This window comes from Motacilla alba, chromosome 2, assembly GCF_015832195.1.
Source record: "Motacilla alba alba isolate MOTALB_02 chromosome 2, Motacilla_alba_V1.0_pri, whole genome shotgun sequence".
Classification (NCBI taxonomy): Eukaryota; Metazoa; Chordata; class Aves; order Passeriformes; family Motacillidae; genus Motacilla; species Motacilla alba.
Window position 1 is genome coordinate 56924409 of NC_052017.1, and position 19877 is coordinate 56944285.

The 19877-nt window shown below is 36.6% G+C and overlaps 1 protein-coding gene across 6 annotated transcripts in view; it reads right to left on the minus strand.

Annotated features, from left to right (window-relative positions):
- ADCY1 (adenylate cyclase 1) overlaps nt 1–19877 on the minus strand; it is a 161521-nt gene that overhangs the window by 10729 nt on the left and 130915 nt on the right. For 5 of the 6 annotated variants that reach the window (XM_038162996.1, XM_038163022.1, XM_038163031.1 and 2 more), the window contains 7 exons: nt 18703–18959; nt 17968–18094; nt 8808–8924; nt 7542–7688; nt 7055–7153; nt 2949–3063; nt 817–941 (listed from right to left, as the gene is read on the minus strand). In XM_038162996.1, the coding sequence (XP_038018924.1) occupies nt 817–941; nt 2949–3063; nt 7055–7153; nt 7542–7688; nt 8808–8924; nt 17968–18094; nt 18703–18959 (987 nt within the window). Of the gene's footprint in view, nt 1–816; nt 942–2948; nt 3064–7054; nt 7173–7541; nt 7689–8807; nt 8925–17967; nt 18095–18702; nt 18960–19877 lie in introns of those variants that run through there. The other variant, XR_005259798.1, reaches the window with a different exon arrangement.

A 19877-nucleotide genomic window follows, 5' to 3' on the forward strand; every position in this document is an offset into this window, starting at 1 on the left:
CAACAAACCCGTTACTTTTTTTGTTCATGTAGTTGCTCACCCCTCTCCATTTTACTTCTTAGTCATGAAATATGCAGAAACAGAATGGATTATCACCTACAGCTGCTCTCAGGTTCACTTAGAATTTTTTTTAAGAAGTAAAGATCACTAATAAAACTGGAATCTGAGAAGCAGAGTTTCTGGTCTTGAGTTAAATAAATACACAGACAGATTAAGCTCCATCCAACAGAAATATGTAACCAAATTGTATGCTGTATCAGTTCTAGTGATATTAATTTATTGCAGAAGACCTGTTGATCCCTGAAGATTAGACAGATATTTTGGATAAGTTACTGCAGGTGTTCATTAAGCTTTTGAGAGAAACACCATAGGTTCTAGTAGTAGAACAACAATGTTCTCTGTCTGCATCACCTCTCCAATCCAAAGTATCCAAGCAATTTTTAGAGCTACATAAAATGTGCTAAGATGCAAATGAGCATATATCCTTTCCTTGTAGGTCTTTTTTAGGCAAAAGTTCTACAGCACAAAGACCGGCAGCATTAACATTGTCAGGCTTATCTTCAACTGTGTCCAATGAAGCAGAGAACTCTTGTTTCTTTTGATAGGAAATAATTTATTTGAGGATTTCATTGTCTCTAAGGAGTGAAGTGTATAAGATGGAAAATAACTATACCTCTGATGATGAGTCATCTGGAGAGTGCTGCCCTCTCCATAAGAACAAAGAGAGGCTGTGTTTTCTTAGTGTTCTTGAAAATGTAACCACATATAAAACAGGAAGTATGTAAAGTTTGCAAAATTTTCTTAAAATGCACTCACCTGAATCTTTCCCTGCACTCCAGTACTATCCATCCGGCTGGCAACATTCACAGTATTCCCCCAAATATCATACTGTGGTCTTCTGGCTCCAATGACTCCCGCCACTACTGGCCCAACATTAATACCTAAAATTAAACAATGAGTTTGGTTTTCACTACAGCATATTATCCAAAGGAAACATGGTCCTGCACAACAGATTTGACACAAGTGTCTTAGCTTTTTTTTGGTAATACAGTAATATATGTTAACATCATAAAGCTGAGTCAAGGAAAGTTTAGGTTAGGTGTCAGGAAAAGGTTTTTTACCCGAAGGGGGACTGAGCACTGGAACAAGTTCTCCAGGGAAATGATCACAGCAACAAGCTTGACAGAATTCAAGAAGCATTTGGATAATGCTCTCAGGCACATGGTGTGACTTTTGGGCTGCCCTGTGCAGGGCCAGGAGTTGGACTTCATGATCCTGATGGCTCCCTTACATACTCGATGATCCCTTAGCATATTCATGATTCTATGACTAAATTAATGCCAAGTGGACTTCTGCATTTGTAAAAGTCTTAGCAACACAACAAAGACATTCCTTGGGATATCTTATTGGAAATATAATGTGACTGACAACATAAAAATTTGATTCTTCTATGGATTTTTTAAAAATCCAATGTTTGTTTAAAGAAAAGAAGAAAAGCAGTAGTAGCGCAGAGTTTAGCTGAAAATGGGACAAACTGTTGAAGATCTTTAATTGTTTCCTATAACTTCCACTGCAATTGCATATATAAAGCCTTTTAATGGAGGTTTTAATGAGGGTTCTCCAAGTGGAACAGAAATAATGGTCTGGAATACAATACACAAAGATTGGGGTACGGGAAGTGTGTCAGGTTGGTTGTTAGTACTAGACAACTCGGATCTCAGAGACAGTAGAAGAAGACAAAAAAGTACTTGCAAATGGCTCAAGCATATATTTTTGGAAACTGCAGAGCTCAGTTCTACATTTCCGACTGATTTCAGCATCTTGTTAGGAAGATAAAAGAGGATGTTTCTTCTGAGTGCCCTGAAGAGTTGCAGATACTAAACCCTGCATGAGATTCCGTGCAAAGGCTTTTCTAGACAATTTATGAAGAAGAATGAAGGTTAAATATTTGATCCTTTGTGAACCTGGAAAGACAAGTTATAACAGAGTTCAAAGAGAATTTGAGGTTTATAATTATTTGGATGTACAGGAGGTCAAAGATGCATAACTCTTCTGTTGCTGCCTTTGATGTCTTCGGTCTTTTTCAATCTTCTGCTGCTAGCAACCTCAGTTTTCCTGTAGCCTAGCTCATTCTCACAAGTCAGCCATGAAAACACATAGAGAAAGAAGCTGGAGAAAACTACTTGTGTTGAAATATGCAATAAAATGAGAACAGCAGTAGAAGTACCACTGGAGAGGAGCAGGATACATAAAGAAAGGGAAGCAGGGAACTTGATCTCTGAGAAGGCTGAGAGAAATGAGTGGTAAGACATAACATGTAAAGGATTGCATTGGAAGGGCTGTGTTGTGCAGACCAGAGAATTTGATTTTTTGGAGAAAACAGGACTGGTTAAGGTGATTTGGTGTCTGCGGAGAAAAAGCTCCCATTGCACTTTTGATGCTAACAAAGCTTTTGCAGATGCAACTTAATGTAATACAGTCAAACCAAATTTTCAGCAGCTTAGCAATGTTCTCTCAGCAGTGTTAATTTACAACTCTAAAGCCCTTTGGCTCTGGACAGCTTGTTTAAGTATTTTTTCAGTGTTTGGGGTAGATTCTTCTGGGCATTCAATTCTCACTCTGCCCAGAGGCAAGCTATTGTTCCAGCCTCCAAGTGTAAGGCACAAGATTGGGTACAGTCATAATATTGTATAAAATTAATGATGCACTTTCCTTTTAGGGCACATAGATTAAGTAAGCATACTGGAATTGGAGGGAATTGCAATTCCTTAATACTAATGCACACCATCCAGACTGCTGACCTTTTACATGGATGTGACTCTCTCACTAATGGAGAATTTTCAGTTTTAATCATGAGTGCAGGACAGGTAATCCTTTGCTGACAGCACAGGAAAAGCCAACGAAAACCAGTCTTCTGCTTGTGTGATAATTGTAGAAGCATGACTTACCAACTCGTAGGACAAAGTCATTGTAAGATTGATAGTTGATTTCATCAAGAACGTCAAACATCTCTATTGCAAAATCTGCCAGTGTACTCAGATGGGAATAAATTGATTTTTTAGCCTAGAAACAAAATAGTGTTGCACATTAGATTTGTATGGTACTGAGATGCAGGTTAAATACTAAAGTGAAAAATACTGAGAAGCTTAAACAGATGTCTTAGGAAAAGAAGCTAACCAATTTTTTTGTTTGTGAAGGGAAACTTTTGATGGTAGCTGCAGCACATGCATTCTTCTGTAATTTTTTTTTTTCTTCTCTCTCTCCTTTTGGTTTCTGGGAAGAATGGAAAGCCAAGTTCCCATGGTAAAGTGGTTCTGTTGCTAGAGAGCTGCAGATGTTTGTTTTGAGTGTGGCAGGGAATGTAACCTGCCTTCTTACAAAACTACTTTGCCTGATGATTATTAATAACTACAGTTTCTGCCGTCTTCTCCCTTTGGGGCTTTTGTTAGCTCCCAGCTTCCACGGGGTGCATGCTGTTCCCATTGACAAAATTCCTGTTAGGTTTAATCCTGGGAGGTGCAGAACACCCCTGTGTTTTTCCTTTCCAGGCAATTTGAAGGGAGCTGTTATCAAATGTATCTAAATGAACCATTTTTTTTTTGTCCAAAAGGGATCAAATGAAATGGTGAAGTATTAACTTGTAAAAAAAACCCCAAACATAAGAAAATAATTTTTACAAATTCTGACTTATTAAACTGTGCAACTAATTTTCAAAGGGTATTGTAGATTCCAAAACTTAGCAAGCTTCTAACATAATTCTAAAGGTCATGAAAGAAATGTTTGCTACAAAGTAGTAAAAATCTAAGCAGCATATTATTAGAAAGTGTAAAAGAGTGGTTTGCATATTTTTTTTGTAACTCATGCTCTCCCCCAGGATGTAACCTTGGTTAGTTAAAGACAGGTTACCAGAATAAACCTTTGACTCAAGTCAGTATGACTGCTCTTATGTTCTGCTCTTATTTGAATAAGAAATATGATTTTTTAAACAAATTTGAAAAATGAAAGTGGGCTAAAGGTAGGATATGGTGAAAGAAATGCAGGGTCAGTGGCAGCTTCTGTATGGTGTTACACAACAGGACTGTGCAAGCTGGCATGAGATGAAAGCTTGCTGCGTTTTTGCCATAATAGTGAGATTTTATAAATGCAGTGCTAAACAATGGCTGAAAAAACTGAGAAACAAGTTGCTATTTCCTTCATTTACCTCAGTTTGAAAGGGTTGCTTTATGTGGCTAGGAAATTTACAAAAAATTATGAAAGTCATCCTTGTGCCAGTCCCAAATTTTGGGAAGGATATTTTTATTTACCTGCCTGGATGTCTGGCGTTATGCTTCTTTCACTGTGAACTAGTTAGTTTTACTCTTTTCAGAATCACCAAAACACAGGAAGAACAAAAATTAAGCTTAAAGAGCTAATGGATACATTTCCAACAGAGAAGGATAAAATATTCAATGTCTGGAGCAGGGAGAGAGCAGTGCATAGTTTTATTTGATTTCTAATCTTCTGTATGTTTCCTCTCTTCCATTTATTTGCTATCTGATGTTTTGTTTTCCTGCAATGCCCTTCAGGGTTGCAGGAGAAAGGAATGGTGACAAATACTGAGTGCACTGCACGTGACACATGCCTCTCAATAGAATTAGGGCAAACTCTTGAACCTGCACTGAAAATCACAAAATTAGGACCCTGGTGAAGTCAGGATCCTGGTGAAAAAGAGATAAAATGAATTTATATTGTGCAAAAGATCTACAAAGAGTTTGGTTTGTGTACTGCTCTGTTGATAGAACAATCAATTATTTATTTAAATATCAGAGTGATTACTGGAAAGACTGCCCAGAGCATCACAGCAAAAGTCACTGTGAGGCTGAAGCAGCACTGAAGCAATAGAGGCAATGAGCATTTACTGCTCAATTACTGTCACCTGCTGAAGTCAAGGTGCAGAAACAGGAGTCCAGTAAAATATGGGATTTAAATATTTAACTTCATCAGAGTACTGGGCTCTTAAGTATGTAAATATCCTCAGTTAAGAGCACAATTAACCCCATCCACTGCATTCTGTTCATGTCCAAATCCTAGTATGAAATTAATGATTCAAAATCAGAGGCTGTGCCAGATTTTCTGTTGAACTTGGAACGCTTCTGGCAGAGGACAGACCAGAGGCACTTGAGGGTCTTATGGTTCCCCATTGACAGATATGACTTCATAGGACAGCCCAGGGACTGTGTGAAACTGGCAGTGATTGTCTGTGCATGACAGGCCAGCCAAGATTTTCAGACTTCTAATGTACAGGTGTATGCTGAAGAACTACTGGGAAACTGGCAAGAGGATGCGCGTGATTTCCATTCATTTGCATAACATGAACAGTAAGGAGAGATCACAGAAGAGCTGAAACCCTAAGTTAAAGTAAAAATTATTGTCTGTTTCATATGACAGACAATTTGTCTGCAATACAGAATTTTTAATAAATTCTATGTATATAGAAAAAACTCAATATTTTCCCCAAGATTTAAAAGGAAGACAGAGTTCTGTACCAGATCTTCTGCTGTGATTTAAAATGCATTACGATCAGAAGCTCAGAACAGTATCTTCAGTACTGGACTAACACAGCTGACCCTTCCCTCAACAACTATAAAATACAAGAGACAAACATGTTTAGGTTTTGGAACATATGTTGCCAAAGTTACCCAATAACACACTTGTTTTGAGGATTATAGTTCAAAGAACATTTATAGCAGACACAAAAGTATGCCACTGCCTGTTTGCCTCAGATCACACACTGAAAACATTCTAAAGATCGGTGTTTTTTGGCTGTCTCAGAACCCATGAGTCAAACATTTTAGGATAAACAGATTTTTAAAAATACCTCTTTTTTTGGTAATGTATAGATTTCTAGGAATGATACAAAGGAAGGCATCTGCCAGAAATACTTTGCAGACCAGAAGGTTAGTTGTGTGATATACTCGAAATGATTCTAACCATTGATTTAAATGTGGTCTTGTTTTTTTATTTACTTAGCAGGGATAGTTGTTGCTAAAAAGTCCACAGGGCATCTTCTGTTTTTTTTGTTTTTTTTTTTTTCTTTTGCCTTCTTTTTTTGTATTATTTTGCAATGCTAAACCATATGCACTAATGTATTCAACATATTTCTGCAATACATGTACATGCATAGCAGAACAAGAGAGAAGTGTCTGAAAACTCTGGGCAGATGAGGTGAATGGATTGCTTTAATTTTCATACTATTCTTATATTAGTAATTTTATAAAATTTTAATGATTTAGTTTTATTAGTGTAATTACTAATATGCATAGTACTCTGTATACTATGCATTTAATATGATTCACAGTTTTTTTCTGACTTTCCAGATGCTGCTTGGAAATCCTGGAAATCTCTGTTACAAGATAGTAACTTAAGGTGAGAATAATACTCTAAGAGGTAGTGATGAGGATACAGAAGAACTGTGACAGAGTTAGTGGGTTTGAAATTACTTTGACTTCTTTGATTGCTGAGTAATTAAAGCAGTAAATAGAATGCTAATGGTAGAGACAAAGAAGGGCTGATTTGGAGGGACCAGGTACAGCGCAGCACTGTACCTAGCACAAGGTTCCTGTCCATGATGGGGGTTGGGAGAGGATGTTTATTTTTCTTATAGGTTACATTCAGATTTCAATATTAAAAATATATATAAAAACTGCATTTTAATAGTTTTCTGCTAGTTTTGCAGCAATTCACTCCACCTAGAGTCTACCTTTCCCTGCATCTTACAAGGACATCTAAGATACCAGGTTTAAAACACTACCACTGATTTAGAGGCTTTTATATACCAACTTGCAGGGAATTCAAAGCTTGCAGACAATGAAATCACAAGAGAAGCCACATAAGGAAGTGTGGCAGTTTTCCTTTTCTGGCTCCAGCTCTTCTTTGAATTTCAGGTTCAAAATGTTGTAAAGAAGTCATAAAAGTTATCAGTAATCTCACAGAATTAGTTGTGTTTCTGATGTTCCTCTGGAAAATTAAGGAAAATGGTTCCTTCACAGAAGACTGTTCTGTAAAATCTTCTTACCTTAGTTCCTGAAGTAGGTACGAGTCCCACAGCTGCCATATAAGTACTTCCAATTGTCTTGATCTTTTCAATATCCTTATAATATTCTTTGTCCATAAGCTTTGTTTAAAACATAAAACTGTTAAATATTACATAATATTTTAGACAAGCAACCATAGTTATCAGACAGTATGTCCAAGTTCATTAAACCATATCATATTTGCTAAGTTGAGTCTTGCCCACTTTGATGTCAGTGAAAAAAAAAGTCAATAACTTTCATTTTTGATACTCTTCCTATATAAGAGAAATTTTAGGTCAGAGTCATGTGTCTAAAAGTACAAATTTGGCACTTTAGAGAAGCTCAGTGGACACAAACTATGATCAGAAAAGAAGTTTATAGTACTGTTTTAGTAATCAGTTCAAGATACACTGATTTACTTCAGATAATCTCGTTGATAGTTATTTGGTAGAACTGCTGTGGTCAAAAGACAAAGTGTTTAGACCTTACCTCATCAAAATCAGCAATAATTTCATTTAACAGGCGTAAACATTCCACTCCCATATTATTGCCATCCAGTTCGATGTAGAAATCATTGAAATTTGGGATGGAAGCAAACATCACTCCCACTTGTGAGTATGACTGGTAATAAAGGTCCTGTAGTTCATAAGCAGATGTAATGTTTATTTTAAAAGATTAATCTAAATTAAACATCATTATTACACTACTTATTCTACTGCCAAGCAATAGCTAGCGCAAAGGATATCAGTTTTTCTAGAGAGAAAACCAGGCTTCTTAAAATAATGTTGAACGATGTCTTCACTTAAGACCACAGTAGAAAAATAACACCAAAGATATTAAACCAATTTAAAACAACTTTAGGTGTTTTTCTGTTTAGACATAGAAGCAGTGAGCCAAATTTTGGACAAAGTTTTAACAATTATAGCACTTCTATTGTACGAGAAAAATAATTACGTTTTCTCAATTTTGTTTTATAAGCAAAATAAGAGATGGACCAATTTTATCCTGTGGTACATAACTGGCCTAACTCCTTCAAGTCTTTCCATGTGTTGTTACATCCTATATAATATAATGCTGTTCTGTATGGTAATGTTTCTGCTTAAAAATTTGGAAGGCTCAAAGAAAGCAAAATCACTTTTCTGTGGTTCAAATACTTTGACCCAATCCCTTAAGAACAGTATCATGGATATTATAGCTACTCCAGTGCTGGAGGTTTTCACATGACCAGAAGGACTCTCATAAGGCTTTCTTGAACCAACTTATTTGGTCACTGCAACCTTTTATGTTAATCTGTGTCCTCCTATGTACAATTCTCTCTTTTTAACTTTAAATAGATGGTTTTGGTAATGGTAGCATACTTTCCAGAACTAGAGTGATTAATACATAAGTATCTGGCAGTTTATGCACTTCACCATTCAGAACCAAACTGAGCTCATGCAATACTGTGATAAATTCCAATATCTTACATTGATTGGAAAACTAAAACAAAAAGTGATTTGCATGCCAGTACTTGGTTACATTGATGCTGAATGACAACTTTCCCTTATCCTGAATTTTAATAAAATTCTTCAGAGAAGGAGGATCGTACAGCAAAAAAAATAATCTCGAACTAATTTTTGAAGGCAAATATTTACAAAGCTACTATTTTTACATGAGTAAACTGTTTTCCAAGATGTTCTTGAAAACATACAGGTGTAAGGTGGCCCAAGCAACACAGGCCCATACAGCATGTATTTAAATTTTATCTTGGTTTACCATATTTCTTGGATTAGACATAAGAAAATGCTGTGCAACGTGGGCTGGCAACAGATTGAAAAGAATTCTTTTATTATCCAGCTTGACTCTCTCCATATCATCTCTCTCTTCTTCTGCCTGTTGGAATAGAGGAAAAGAAAAACCTTTACAAAAACCAAAAAATTAGTTGAGCCTATCAAATAGCTTATATTAATTTATCCTTTGGAATTAAAATTAACAAAATGTAGAGTAGCAATGTAGATTGAGAACAGTTCTCCTGTACCATGCTTCTACATTAAGCAAAATCCCTTTAAATGCTTAGTAATTCAAGCTAAAGTCTCTCAGCTGTTTTCAGGGTTTGATCAGTTAAGTGTATTGGTATCTTCTGTAGTTCTCTGTTCTTTTAAATAGAAACTTGATATGTTTACAGAGTAAGCCAAAATAATCCCACTTAAATCACACTAGCCTTGGAGGCCAGTTACTTCCTAGATAGTTCAATACAGTGACAGCAGTATTTGATCCATCTTTCAGACAAAAGAAGCCAGTGAGAATCTCCAGTGTTTAAAGCAAACCTATGTACTTTGCAGTAAAATTGAAACAAATCTGATACGACTATAGATTCAACAGAGAAAAATATTTTAAGACTGAGCATCCTTAAGAATGATGCACAATTTAAAAAAATTGTATAAAAATAGTTAACATTTCTAGAGGTTGTTTTAATTATGCTGGTGTTTGTCATGAAAATATATGTAGTTCCTTCAGAACAGAAATTCTGTTATTGATGTGAATGACAGCATTCAGAAAGAGTGCTTAGGAGTTAACACATTTGAGGTCCCTAACCCAAGATACTGACATCTTATTACAAGTGTTTGACATACAGAGTTAGTGTGAGTTATATAGTAGGAAATGATTTTAAAAATCAGACCCCTTACTCGAAAAATACTGAATATATAGGAATCTCATTTGGGAATCCTAGGTTTGCCAATTCCAGCCTAGTCTTTCATAGATTCTTGTGCAAAATTACTTTACTGGAATTTGCTCCTTGTTCTTAAAGTGACTTTTGGCCTCGCACTGATTTCAATTAGAAAACACTTGATCAGTATCATATTATCTCACAAAAATCACAGCTTGTTCTTTGTTCCTCAATCATACACAAATAATCTACTGTGATCCCAATGTGATTTTTATCTAATTACAGTCAGTAGAAGGCTGGAAAACCAAATTCTCAGGCATTGTTGAGAAACCCTAGTCACATAAATCATTGATGAACCTGTTCTCATTTTTCTTTGTGTCCCATTTATATCTGAAATTTGGTTTCCTGATCTATTACAAAGTCTGCATAATTTCTCAGTACCCATTCCTATCTAGGTAGGAGAAAACCAGTCACCTCTTGCTTTTGTGTAGTCTAACAATATTATTTCATATGATTATTTTTCCAGGTAGCTAACCATGACAAAACTTAGGAAAAAATGTTTTTATTCAGGCTACACAGTCTGTTTGGCCTGCAGTTTAGTCTGTATTTTAAAATTTCTTTACAAGCAGAAAGCATTCTGAAAGAGAACTGATTTCATAAACATAAATTCTTCAGGAATTGTTGCCTTTTAAAATATATTCTCAGCTCCTACCCTAATTTGGGTAATAAGAAACAAACCTGTTCTAGAGGTGAAATAGCAGTAAACTTTAAATAGCAATTAAGTTTTTCAAGAAATATACCTGAAGCTTTTATTCTATCTATTTCCTGTTTGTGAGCTGTTATTCTTGACACTTATTTCGCTGTTTAAATTTCACATGCTCTTTTCTTAAAATACCCTTCCCCTATTTTGGCGGTATAACTCTGACTTACTGTTTTCTATAAACATGTGAAATGGCCTCTGGCATTTAGTTTGACTGTTGGAATTTAAATGTTTTAACAGGAAAAATAGAAAGATTCTTCAGCTGAAAATCCAAACCAAGCTTGCAACTCCATTTTACATCACACTGGAACAAGGAAAATTTTATTCTGACAACACCAAATAGATTTTTGAACTGAACTGATGATATTAATAAAATATCCATTCCGGTCTTCCTTATCCATTCCTCTATTTTTTGAATGAAAAATTTTGTTTTGACTTTCTTCCTAGGAATGTTAAGGTTCTCAGTTAACCTACCAATACAATACGGGGCAGAATACCTTCCTAAAGAACAATACTCTTTTGAGTCAAAATTGTGGAGATTTTGGACTAATCAAAGGAATTAAGTAAGTAAGTGGAGTGTTTTTCATTATGTGGAAATGCATGATCAAATTAATCTGCCTTGCCCAATTGTGGACCAAACCGTTCATTTTGGAAGAAATTATTGAAAAGATTCTCAAATACATCCATCATTATGTATGAACCACAGCAAAAGTTTCAGAGCAAAGAACACCCATGACTAAGAAGTAGAGAAGTGAGCTCTTGATGAAGAGCTAATGGCTCAAATAAAGCTATCAGGGTCATGTCTGAGGTGGTGGCAAAATCATCTAAGAGCAGGGAAAGTCATCAATGATGTCACTGTTGCTAATGGTAGAATGCTACATTTTCAACACACGTAACAAGTGTCTCTTCCCTTTTCGGATGCAAAACTGTTAACCACAATTTTGGATCTGAGAGGGTTCAGTTGCCAAAAACGAGATTGTGGGAAAAAGACTTGAGCTAAAATTAAAGATAACAGTATGGAAAATATATGGGGAAGTATGGGTGCTCCTCCCTGGATGAAACACAGGGAGTGTGTTTCAGTCAGCACACCCAAATTTCCACACACAGTACAATCTAGGGGGAACTAAATGGAGAGTGGAGTGGAGTGGAGTGGAGTGGAGTGGAGTGGAGTGGAGTGGAGTGGAGACATTGCAACCAGGCTCTGTTGAAACCCTTGGAGAAGAGGGTACTTGGTGGTACTTTTTAGATGATAAGCCATGCAGTAGCTGGAAGCCTAGGGAGATAAAGGAAGATGTCCTGCTATTGAATCAGCAGCTATAGCAAAATTACCCTCCTTGGATTGACACATATCCTCATCCCAAGGTTATCTCAGATACTACACTGATGTTACCCACCTCCAAGGCATAACCACCCCTCACTGAGTAATATGTATGACTAAAGTCACTCAGGCTTTGCATGAATGTAAAGAAGAATTAGAATGAAGACTCCATCGTAACTGCCGGGATTAGCTGGTGGGCTGAACCTCTCTTTTCCCCCATATGGACACCTATGGGGTAAGATGTGTACTCATGTACATGCATGCTGAATGATTATCTCTAGCGAGTTCTCACTGGGGATTAGAGCTTGTCTGTACATTGCTTTGAATACATTTTTGCAGTCAGATACTATCACCAGCAATCCTAAAACCTGAAGTTCTCGCTACTGTTTTTTTATTAATAAAGAGTGTTATCTGCAAACTGTTAATGTGGTTTCTTCAAGGGTGCTAGCAGTCAATGGCAGTGGGTTAAGTTGTGGAGACCCATAAGGAGGTTTCTTTTTTAGCATGTGACCCTGAACAAATAAGTTGAGCTGCACTCCGATCTAGCAGACTACTCTGTGAAAGGCCCCCATAGCCAGAGGTGCTGGCAGACTGCTTAAGCAACAGGACCTCAGCTTTCCTGAGTCATGGTCAGACCAATCAAACACTAAGGGTTTGATAAAATCTTCATTTTCACATGAAAGACCCCTAACATCATAGAAAGTCCTTGAATAATATCATGGTGATACAGTAATTCTGTGATTCATGGTGGGTAATGATAAGAAAACCAAAATAGGGTCAAAATATGCAAACAGCAGAACAAGGAGAGTGCTCTTATTTTTTTGTTCCCTGAACTATTTGAGGCCAAGCACCTCCTAGCTAAAAGAGAGAGAGAGAGGAATGCACTCTCTCCATGTTTTCTGAGAGAAATTTGTGCTGATAATGTCCAGGTGGGGCAATGCAGTGCCCTGAAAATTAAGCTGTGTTAGTGCTGCCTGATCTAGCACCAGAACTAGAAGCAAAACATTAATGGAATTAGCATAGCATTCTTTCTGAGACTTTCTCATGCTGAAAAGCAAAGGCATATTATCTTAGACGACACACTGGGTCAATACTGCTGTATTGTTCCTGGTACCCAAGATGGAGTCTCTGCATGGACTGCACTTAAACCATCCACTCACCATGCCTAACATCCTGCTTTATTATTGAAGTAATCTGTTAGGAATATGAACCTAAGAGTACCACCTCTGCTACTACTGCACAGAGCTTGAGTATCTGCCCTCTTGCCTTGCACTGCCTAAGACAGCTCTCATTTATTTAATTCCTCAGGAGCTGCTTGGGGAAAGAGGAAATGGCTCCTTGCATCTCTCACAAGGGAAGATAAAGGAGGGAAGGTGAAGTAAAAAAAGGCTGGGTCATGTTCAACAGTGAGGACTCTAAAACTATCCCATCACAGAGATAATATAGTAGGGAAGTAAGCCAATTACTGGTATTTTCTGGACCTTTTCCCAGCTTTCTGCTTTCTGCCTTTCAGGGAAGTGCAATGAAAATGGTCCTTCCTCCTTGTGACTCATAAGCTTCTAATGCCTACTCTTGAGCAGCTGAGATTAGAGGATGCATAGGCATCATTCTTTCTCAGGAAAAACAGACATGGGGAAGGGAGAAGGAGCACTTGGGGCTGAAAGATTAAAATAGCACAGATCACAGATATTTGCATTCCTGGTGGGAATATTATCCAAACATTTAAACCTTCATCTATTTGACCCTATTCCCATTTGTTAATTAAGGAAAGCTGCCAGCATGATATTTACGCAATAGCAACTAGCTCAAAAAACAAGCCAGATTATTGTGAAAATAAACAAGAAAGAAAGTGCATTGGCATGACCAATATAACTTTTCACATTCTGCTGTTTGCTTATACCTATTTGGTATTTGTGGCAGCTAGGTCATTTTGTGGAAGCCAACTGTATTTGCAGAGCTGAAGTATTTAAAAGCAGGCTTTATTTTTGCACTGGACATGGTGACAAAATTTAAAATGTTTTTATTACTATGACTTTTTTATATCAATCTAACTAACATCTACTGCATTTTAAATGATCCTACAGTTTTTACAATGTTGGTAAGTGGTTACCCATCATCTGTCTGGGAAGTGATCTGAACAGTTTTTTCACCTGACAGTTTAATAAGCCTAAAAATGCTGTAGAATAGTCACTGACTAAATAGACGCAACATGAGAATACAGTTTCAAGATTCAGTTAAAAAGAAGCTGGGCACCCAGTGCCATGGGAATCTCATTTTTTGCACCGGAAGATGGCACTACATCCACAGGGGACAAACACATCACAGTGCTTTTGCAGCGCCAGGTTTTTGACTGGAGGTGCTAAGACAACCTGGCGAGTCTTGCCTGTAGGTTGTAAAAGTCTTATTTCTTACAAGTGTAATGGGCTAGAAAAGACAGTAGAATGATAGTCTAGTATTCCCTAAAGAATGCACCAATTGAATGCATCAAATGAAGTCATATATTTGTATTATTGTTGTTTTCCTCCTGTGACAAATCCTGAGTGAGTGAGCAACTACATTTTTTGTAGTTTTAGGATCTTCCCAAATTTATTACTCGTATTTATTTGCCCATTCTTTTTTTCCCCCTCTCAGTTCTGTTAAATAATTTGCATAATCAAAAGTGATTATCAGTCACATGTAAGTAAAATCTCCTATATTTGCTATTCATAGTTACTGTCATATGAGGAACACAGAGTTACACCATAATGTTATGCAGTAAATGAAATTCTCCCACTGCCTATTAAAAATATTAAGAAAACCAACAGATATTTTCTTAAAATACTGTGGTACTGAGAAAAGTTAAATCTGGCACAGAAAAAAAACCTCATAGCAAATCAACAAAAGCCTGTAACACTACTGATTTGTGAACAGAAGGTACAAATATAAATGTTTTAAAAACATATCAGCCATAAAAAAAGTATTTTTCCACGCTACATACATAAATTCTACTGTATTATCACTGTTCTGATAATGCAGCCTAGCTGAATGGAAGTTGGATTTACTTGTCTTGAAACTGTAATTTTTCTTAATCAGTTTTTCTTGTTTGAAACTGGTCTTGTCTTGAAACTGTAATTTTTCTTAATCAGTTTTTCTTGTTTGAAACTGGTCTTCTTCAAAGTGCTTTTTTTCCCCCCTATGGGATAAAAAAATTGTGTCGAATTATGTTTTCCTCAGACCTTAGCACAGACCACTGAATATGTATCTATGTATTCCTACGATTAGTTTCAGGATACTTTCATGGTTTAAAGTATAATTTAGTAGTACTGGACTGTTGTTCATGATGAAATAAAAGAAGTTATCTATGAAATCCTTTTTATTACAGCTCATGACACAAATGCTTTATTCATCTGAGAACATTTTTTACAGGATTAGCCCAATAATGAATGTTACTAAAAGTATGCAAAGTGCTTGAAGCTTCCAGAATACCCCTTGGGTCTGAAATTCCCCCAGATGTAAGCCAGCAATTGAAAAGCTTCCTAAAATGACAGGAATATCTTCACACAGCAGGAACTGGCTACTGGGAGATGTGAATCTACATTTAGCACTTGGTTCATGCAATTCAGTGTTTGCACACTCACTTTGCAAAACAGAAAATCTCCATAGATCCTGTGCACTAAGTCAATGGTCTTTCTAAATCTTCTGTTACCAGAAATATAACCAAGTTGAGCCAACATGGTTTAATGGTAAGTAGTACTGTGGCTGTAGAGAAACATGAGCAAGACTGCTTTTAGCCTTATAGAGGGCTCCTCCAGTCCAGAAGCTACAGAAAACTGGCTCTTATTTGCCGCCTCTTAAAGACTGCTGAACAATTTGTAGCCTGGAGTTTGCTAACTACTCAAAGGCAGCTTTAAAATTTTCAATAAGTATTTCCAATAAACAGTGTTCCCTGAACCTAGCAGGTTCAAAGACCATATTTTGGTTTTTTTTTTTTTTTTTTGTTGTTTTTTTTTTTTTTTTTGCTTGTTCATTTGAATTGGTAAGTAAAACTACCACTTCTGTAACATCCATCATGGACAGTACTCCTGGTTGTTACGATAATTAGTCCCTGGACTCAATATCATTTACAACCAATACACAGAGTGGAAAGCAGAACAGCATTTCTTTTGATGTGTTATCCACTATTACTTACTGTACAGGGAATAGATCTTCCACTTGGAATTGAGAAGATGAAAGGTATATGCCCAGGTAATCTAAGAGGCCAAGAACATAATCATTGAAATCATAATCATTTGAAATCAGCATACTGATTTCAAAGAATGCTAGTTATGTTGATCCCTAAATTCTGAATTTTCTACCTAAACTGATTTTTTAACTTTCTCATTATTATCATGCAAACCTCACACAAGGTGGCACCACATATATCTCTGATTTACAGTTGAAAAGATCTGAAAATGGCATTTGGTTTTCTCAGATGAAAAGCACTTTTTGAAATGGTACCTGAAAATGCTGGTGGACAATACTGAAATTTCACATCTTATCTCCTCCTACTGTCCCTTGGAGAAAGTGCACAATGGTTTTAACAATAGTGATGATGACTAGGTATTTTTATATAACTCGTCTCCAAGAAAACAGAAAAAGTCCATGTTTCTTCCTTTACCACTGTCCAAGTCCAGGTCTGGTCTTTCATTAGAAAAGCATGCCTTACTCCTGTACTCCAATTTTTTTAAATGGATTAATTGCTAATTAAAAGCTACTTAAAACTAAGAATCTGTAAGCAGTACTTCCATTAGGGATGCACAATTTGCCATGCAAGTTGCAGTTGCTGGAATGACGAAAAGTATTTAAGATGCTGGAACTCACTCTTGGTCCACTGAAAGGTCACAGGACAGCAAAACTGGTACATTACTGTACTCCTACTCTATTTCAGGGCTAGGAATAATATATAGAAGGTTTTGTATTAATGGATCGGATGGCACTCACATACTTCCACTGTGTGCCAACCCATATAAAATTAGAGACTATCCAACAAGGCAGGTGCTGCACTGAATTTCAAAATCAGGCAATCTTTTTTCCATCTGCAAATTGTATTTGGTACCACAGCAAAGAGAAACTAGTATCAGCTTATCCAAAACAACCTTGAACTCACTCAGTTGAACTGTACAGAGTTAATGAAAATTATAGAACAAGATAATCTTAAAGCATAACAAGATAATCTTAAAGCATAAAAGAAGGGAACACAGTCTTGGACATCAAGTCAATCAAGAAACACTCATACAGCTTAACTGCTAGACAGAAAAATTTTTCAAGCAGAAAATAATAGAACTCGTAACTGATTTCTCCATTTTATGTAATACAGTGGAGCCAGGGATATGTTCCAGTCAATCAGTAACCCATGCGTTCCAGTCTTTATGTTATGTGTAAAAGCAAGCACTGTAACGATTTAAATGGTCCTCTTGACAAAATAATTAACAGGGTACACGTGAGAACAGGTGTGTAAGTTCGGATAACTTCCAAATTCCACCAAATAAACTTACATATTCAATTTTCTCCTTCCCTTGGGGGCCAGTGTAAAACACTTTGGAGGTGGGAATCAGACTGCTGAGATGTGTGACAGAAGGTAGACATATCCTGATGCCCACGTTATGGCTAATATAATTTCTATATGTTTTTGCTGTATCTATGAGAGTTAGGAAATACATTTTCAAAAATGGTCCCTGCACTTGGTATCTAAATAAATTTCTGATCTTCCTCTGAGAAAGAGTTCCATAGTTTCTTTGTATAATATATGTTTAAATATTTCCTTTTATCAGTTTTACCTGCTTCTTTTCAGTTTACCTGAATATTGCTTCACTTTCACTCCTTTTTGTAATATAAGATAAAAACTCCCATGGATTTAATTTTTTATCTCAAATTTATATTGTTAACAGTTTATTTCTAATGCATCTTGGATATAAATATATTATTTGATTAATGATATACTGGAGCAACTGCAAAGAAACAAAAAAAAAACAAATCACTTCTCCAGGAAAAAGGAATTGTATAGATCTGTGGAAAGAAAGCTCTAAAATAATATTTCTCCGTGAACCCCAAGAGACATGAAAAAGTTTGAGTGTCTGACTCCTAGTAATTTGTCCTGAAGGCATTTGAAAACCAGTTTAAAAAGTCAGACATCATTTTGTGTGCATGGATACTATGAAGTCCTGTGATTTACCTGCACTGCCCAGAGGTAGTCCAGACGCAGTTTCAAGTCCACCTGTCTTGAATGCAGTGCTAAAGCGCAAGAAAATAGCAAAATAGCGAGTATTGGCTCATAGCCACGCATATAAAAGGAGCCGCCCCTTAAAAATAAGAAGAAAATAAATGTGTTATTCCAGGTCTAATACCTAACGCTGCACATTTAATATCAGATCCTTAGTTTAGAGCACATGGGTACCTCCTAATCACTAGCTGTTTCTGAAGAGGCTCATCTGGGCAGGAAGATGGGTGATAGTACATCTGATCGCTGCATCACACCAACATGCAATTCTTGAGGATTTTTAGATGCTATGCATTATTGTAATGTATGTGCATGTTTTTAATTAGAAAATATAAAAACATTCAAAAGCTCAAAAGCTTTATTGAAATTGCAATTGATTGAGGGCTGCTGAAATATGGCAGTTAAGTTTTTAACTGTGTGTTTCTATTCCATACGATGCAGAGTGTTCAGCTGGGGTACATTAACATAAGACTACAGAACAATTGGGCAATAGTTGCCAGCTCCCAAAAGCTGCTCTCCTGTTGATGGATGTTACTAGATCCTACAATTGGTGGGGAGAGGATGACTGATGTGTTTCTTATGCTTTACTCGTGGGCAGCACTGAACACTAGAGGACTATTCAGAAATAAGTAGTCAATGTGTGACTATCTATAGAAAACTACCCATTGCTTAATTTTGCAAGATACCTACCCCACTGCTTTTCTGTAACCACTGAGTTCCAGAATAACTATGTACAAAATTGTAACAAAAAGCAGGAGAATAATTTTTGGCAAGGAAGATACACGTAGAAATATTGCCAAGGTGAGAGTCCCCACTACACAGGAAAGGAAACCATAGTGGGCTGTGTCACATGGCAGTTCATTCATTGTTTTATTTGTTCCACCAGGAGAAATTATAACTATTGAGCTGCTGGAATTGGTATTCCAAACCCAAGGCATGCAGCCAACCTAGAAAAGACAGGAGAGGTGAGAAGGGAAGAATGTTAAATATGAAAGAAGCAGAAATGTAGTTGCTATGGAGGCTGACTGTAGTTCTTTGCTAATTGGAAAAAATATGGCTGTGGAGTTCCCACTAAGCTCAATGCTGCATTAAAATCTCCTTTTCCTGCAATGCTCCACTGAGTTTTAGGGGACAGACACAATTTGTTAATTAGATGCCAGTAAGGGCAACCAATTTGAATAGTTTCCCTCTCAGTGCTCAAACCTAAGATATTCTCAAGCCAGGATATTCCTGCAAAATTAAGGAACTTCAGTTAACATTTTATTTGGCCATGCAGGTGAAAAAGGTTCTTTTACAGAGCACAGAAATAAATTATTGTTTTACTGACTGTGTAAATCACATAAACATCAATTACTTGAATACAAAATAAAACATTTTAATTGAATGAAAAATGGAGTGGAAAAACATAACCTCTTTTTCCATCTCACAGCTACTTCTGCTGTCACGTATTTTTCAAATACAAGGACTCATCTTTAATTACCCCTGTCATTTCAGTTATCCAAGGAGTTCCATTTCCTTCTTACACTGGGAAATAAAATTTTTTCATATATCTCTTATGGGAAATTTGGGGAAATCTAACCTGCTTTTCCTAAAGACAATGTCATGTAAATATCTCAGAGCTGTTACCCAAGGAGGAGAGGAATTTCTGGCAAATAGTGCAAGTCCCTAAAGCTCCAGTTTTAACTGCAGTCCAACCTTCACCCCTTACAAAGGAAAAGAGTTAGTATAAGTAGGGGAGAATGGGATGGTAGTATGAAATCGATTTAACAGGCACCATCACATAAGTCCTGCCCTGTACTTAAGCATCTCTTTTGAAGTGCGTTATAAGACCTTTTCATTTCATCCTGACCACTGACAATGAAATT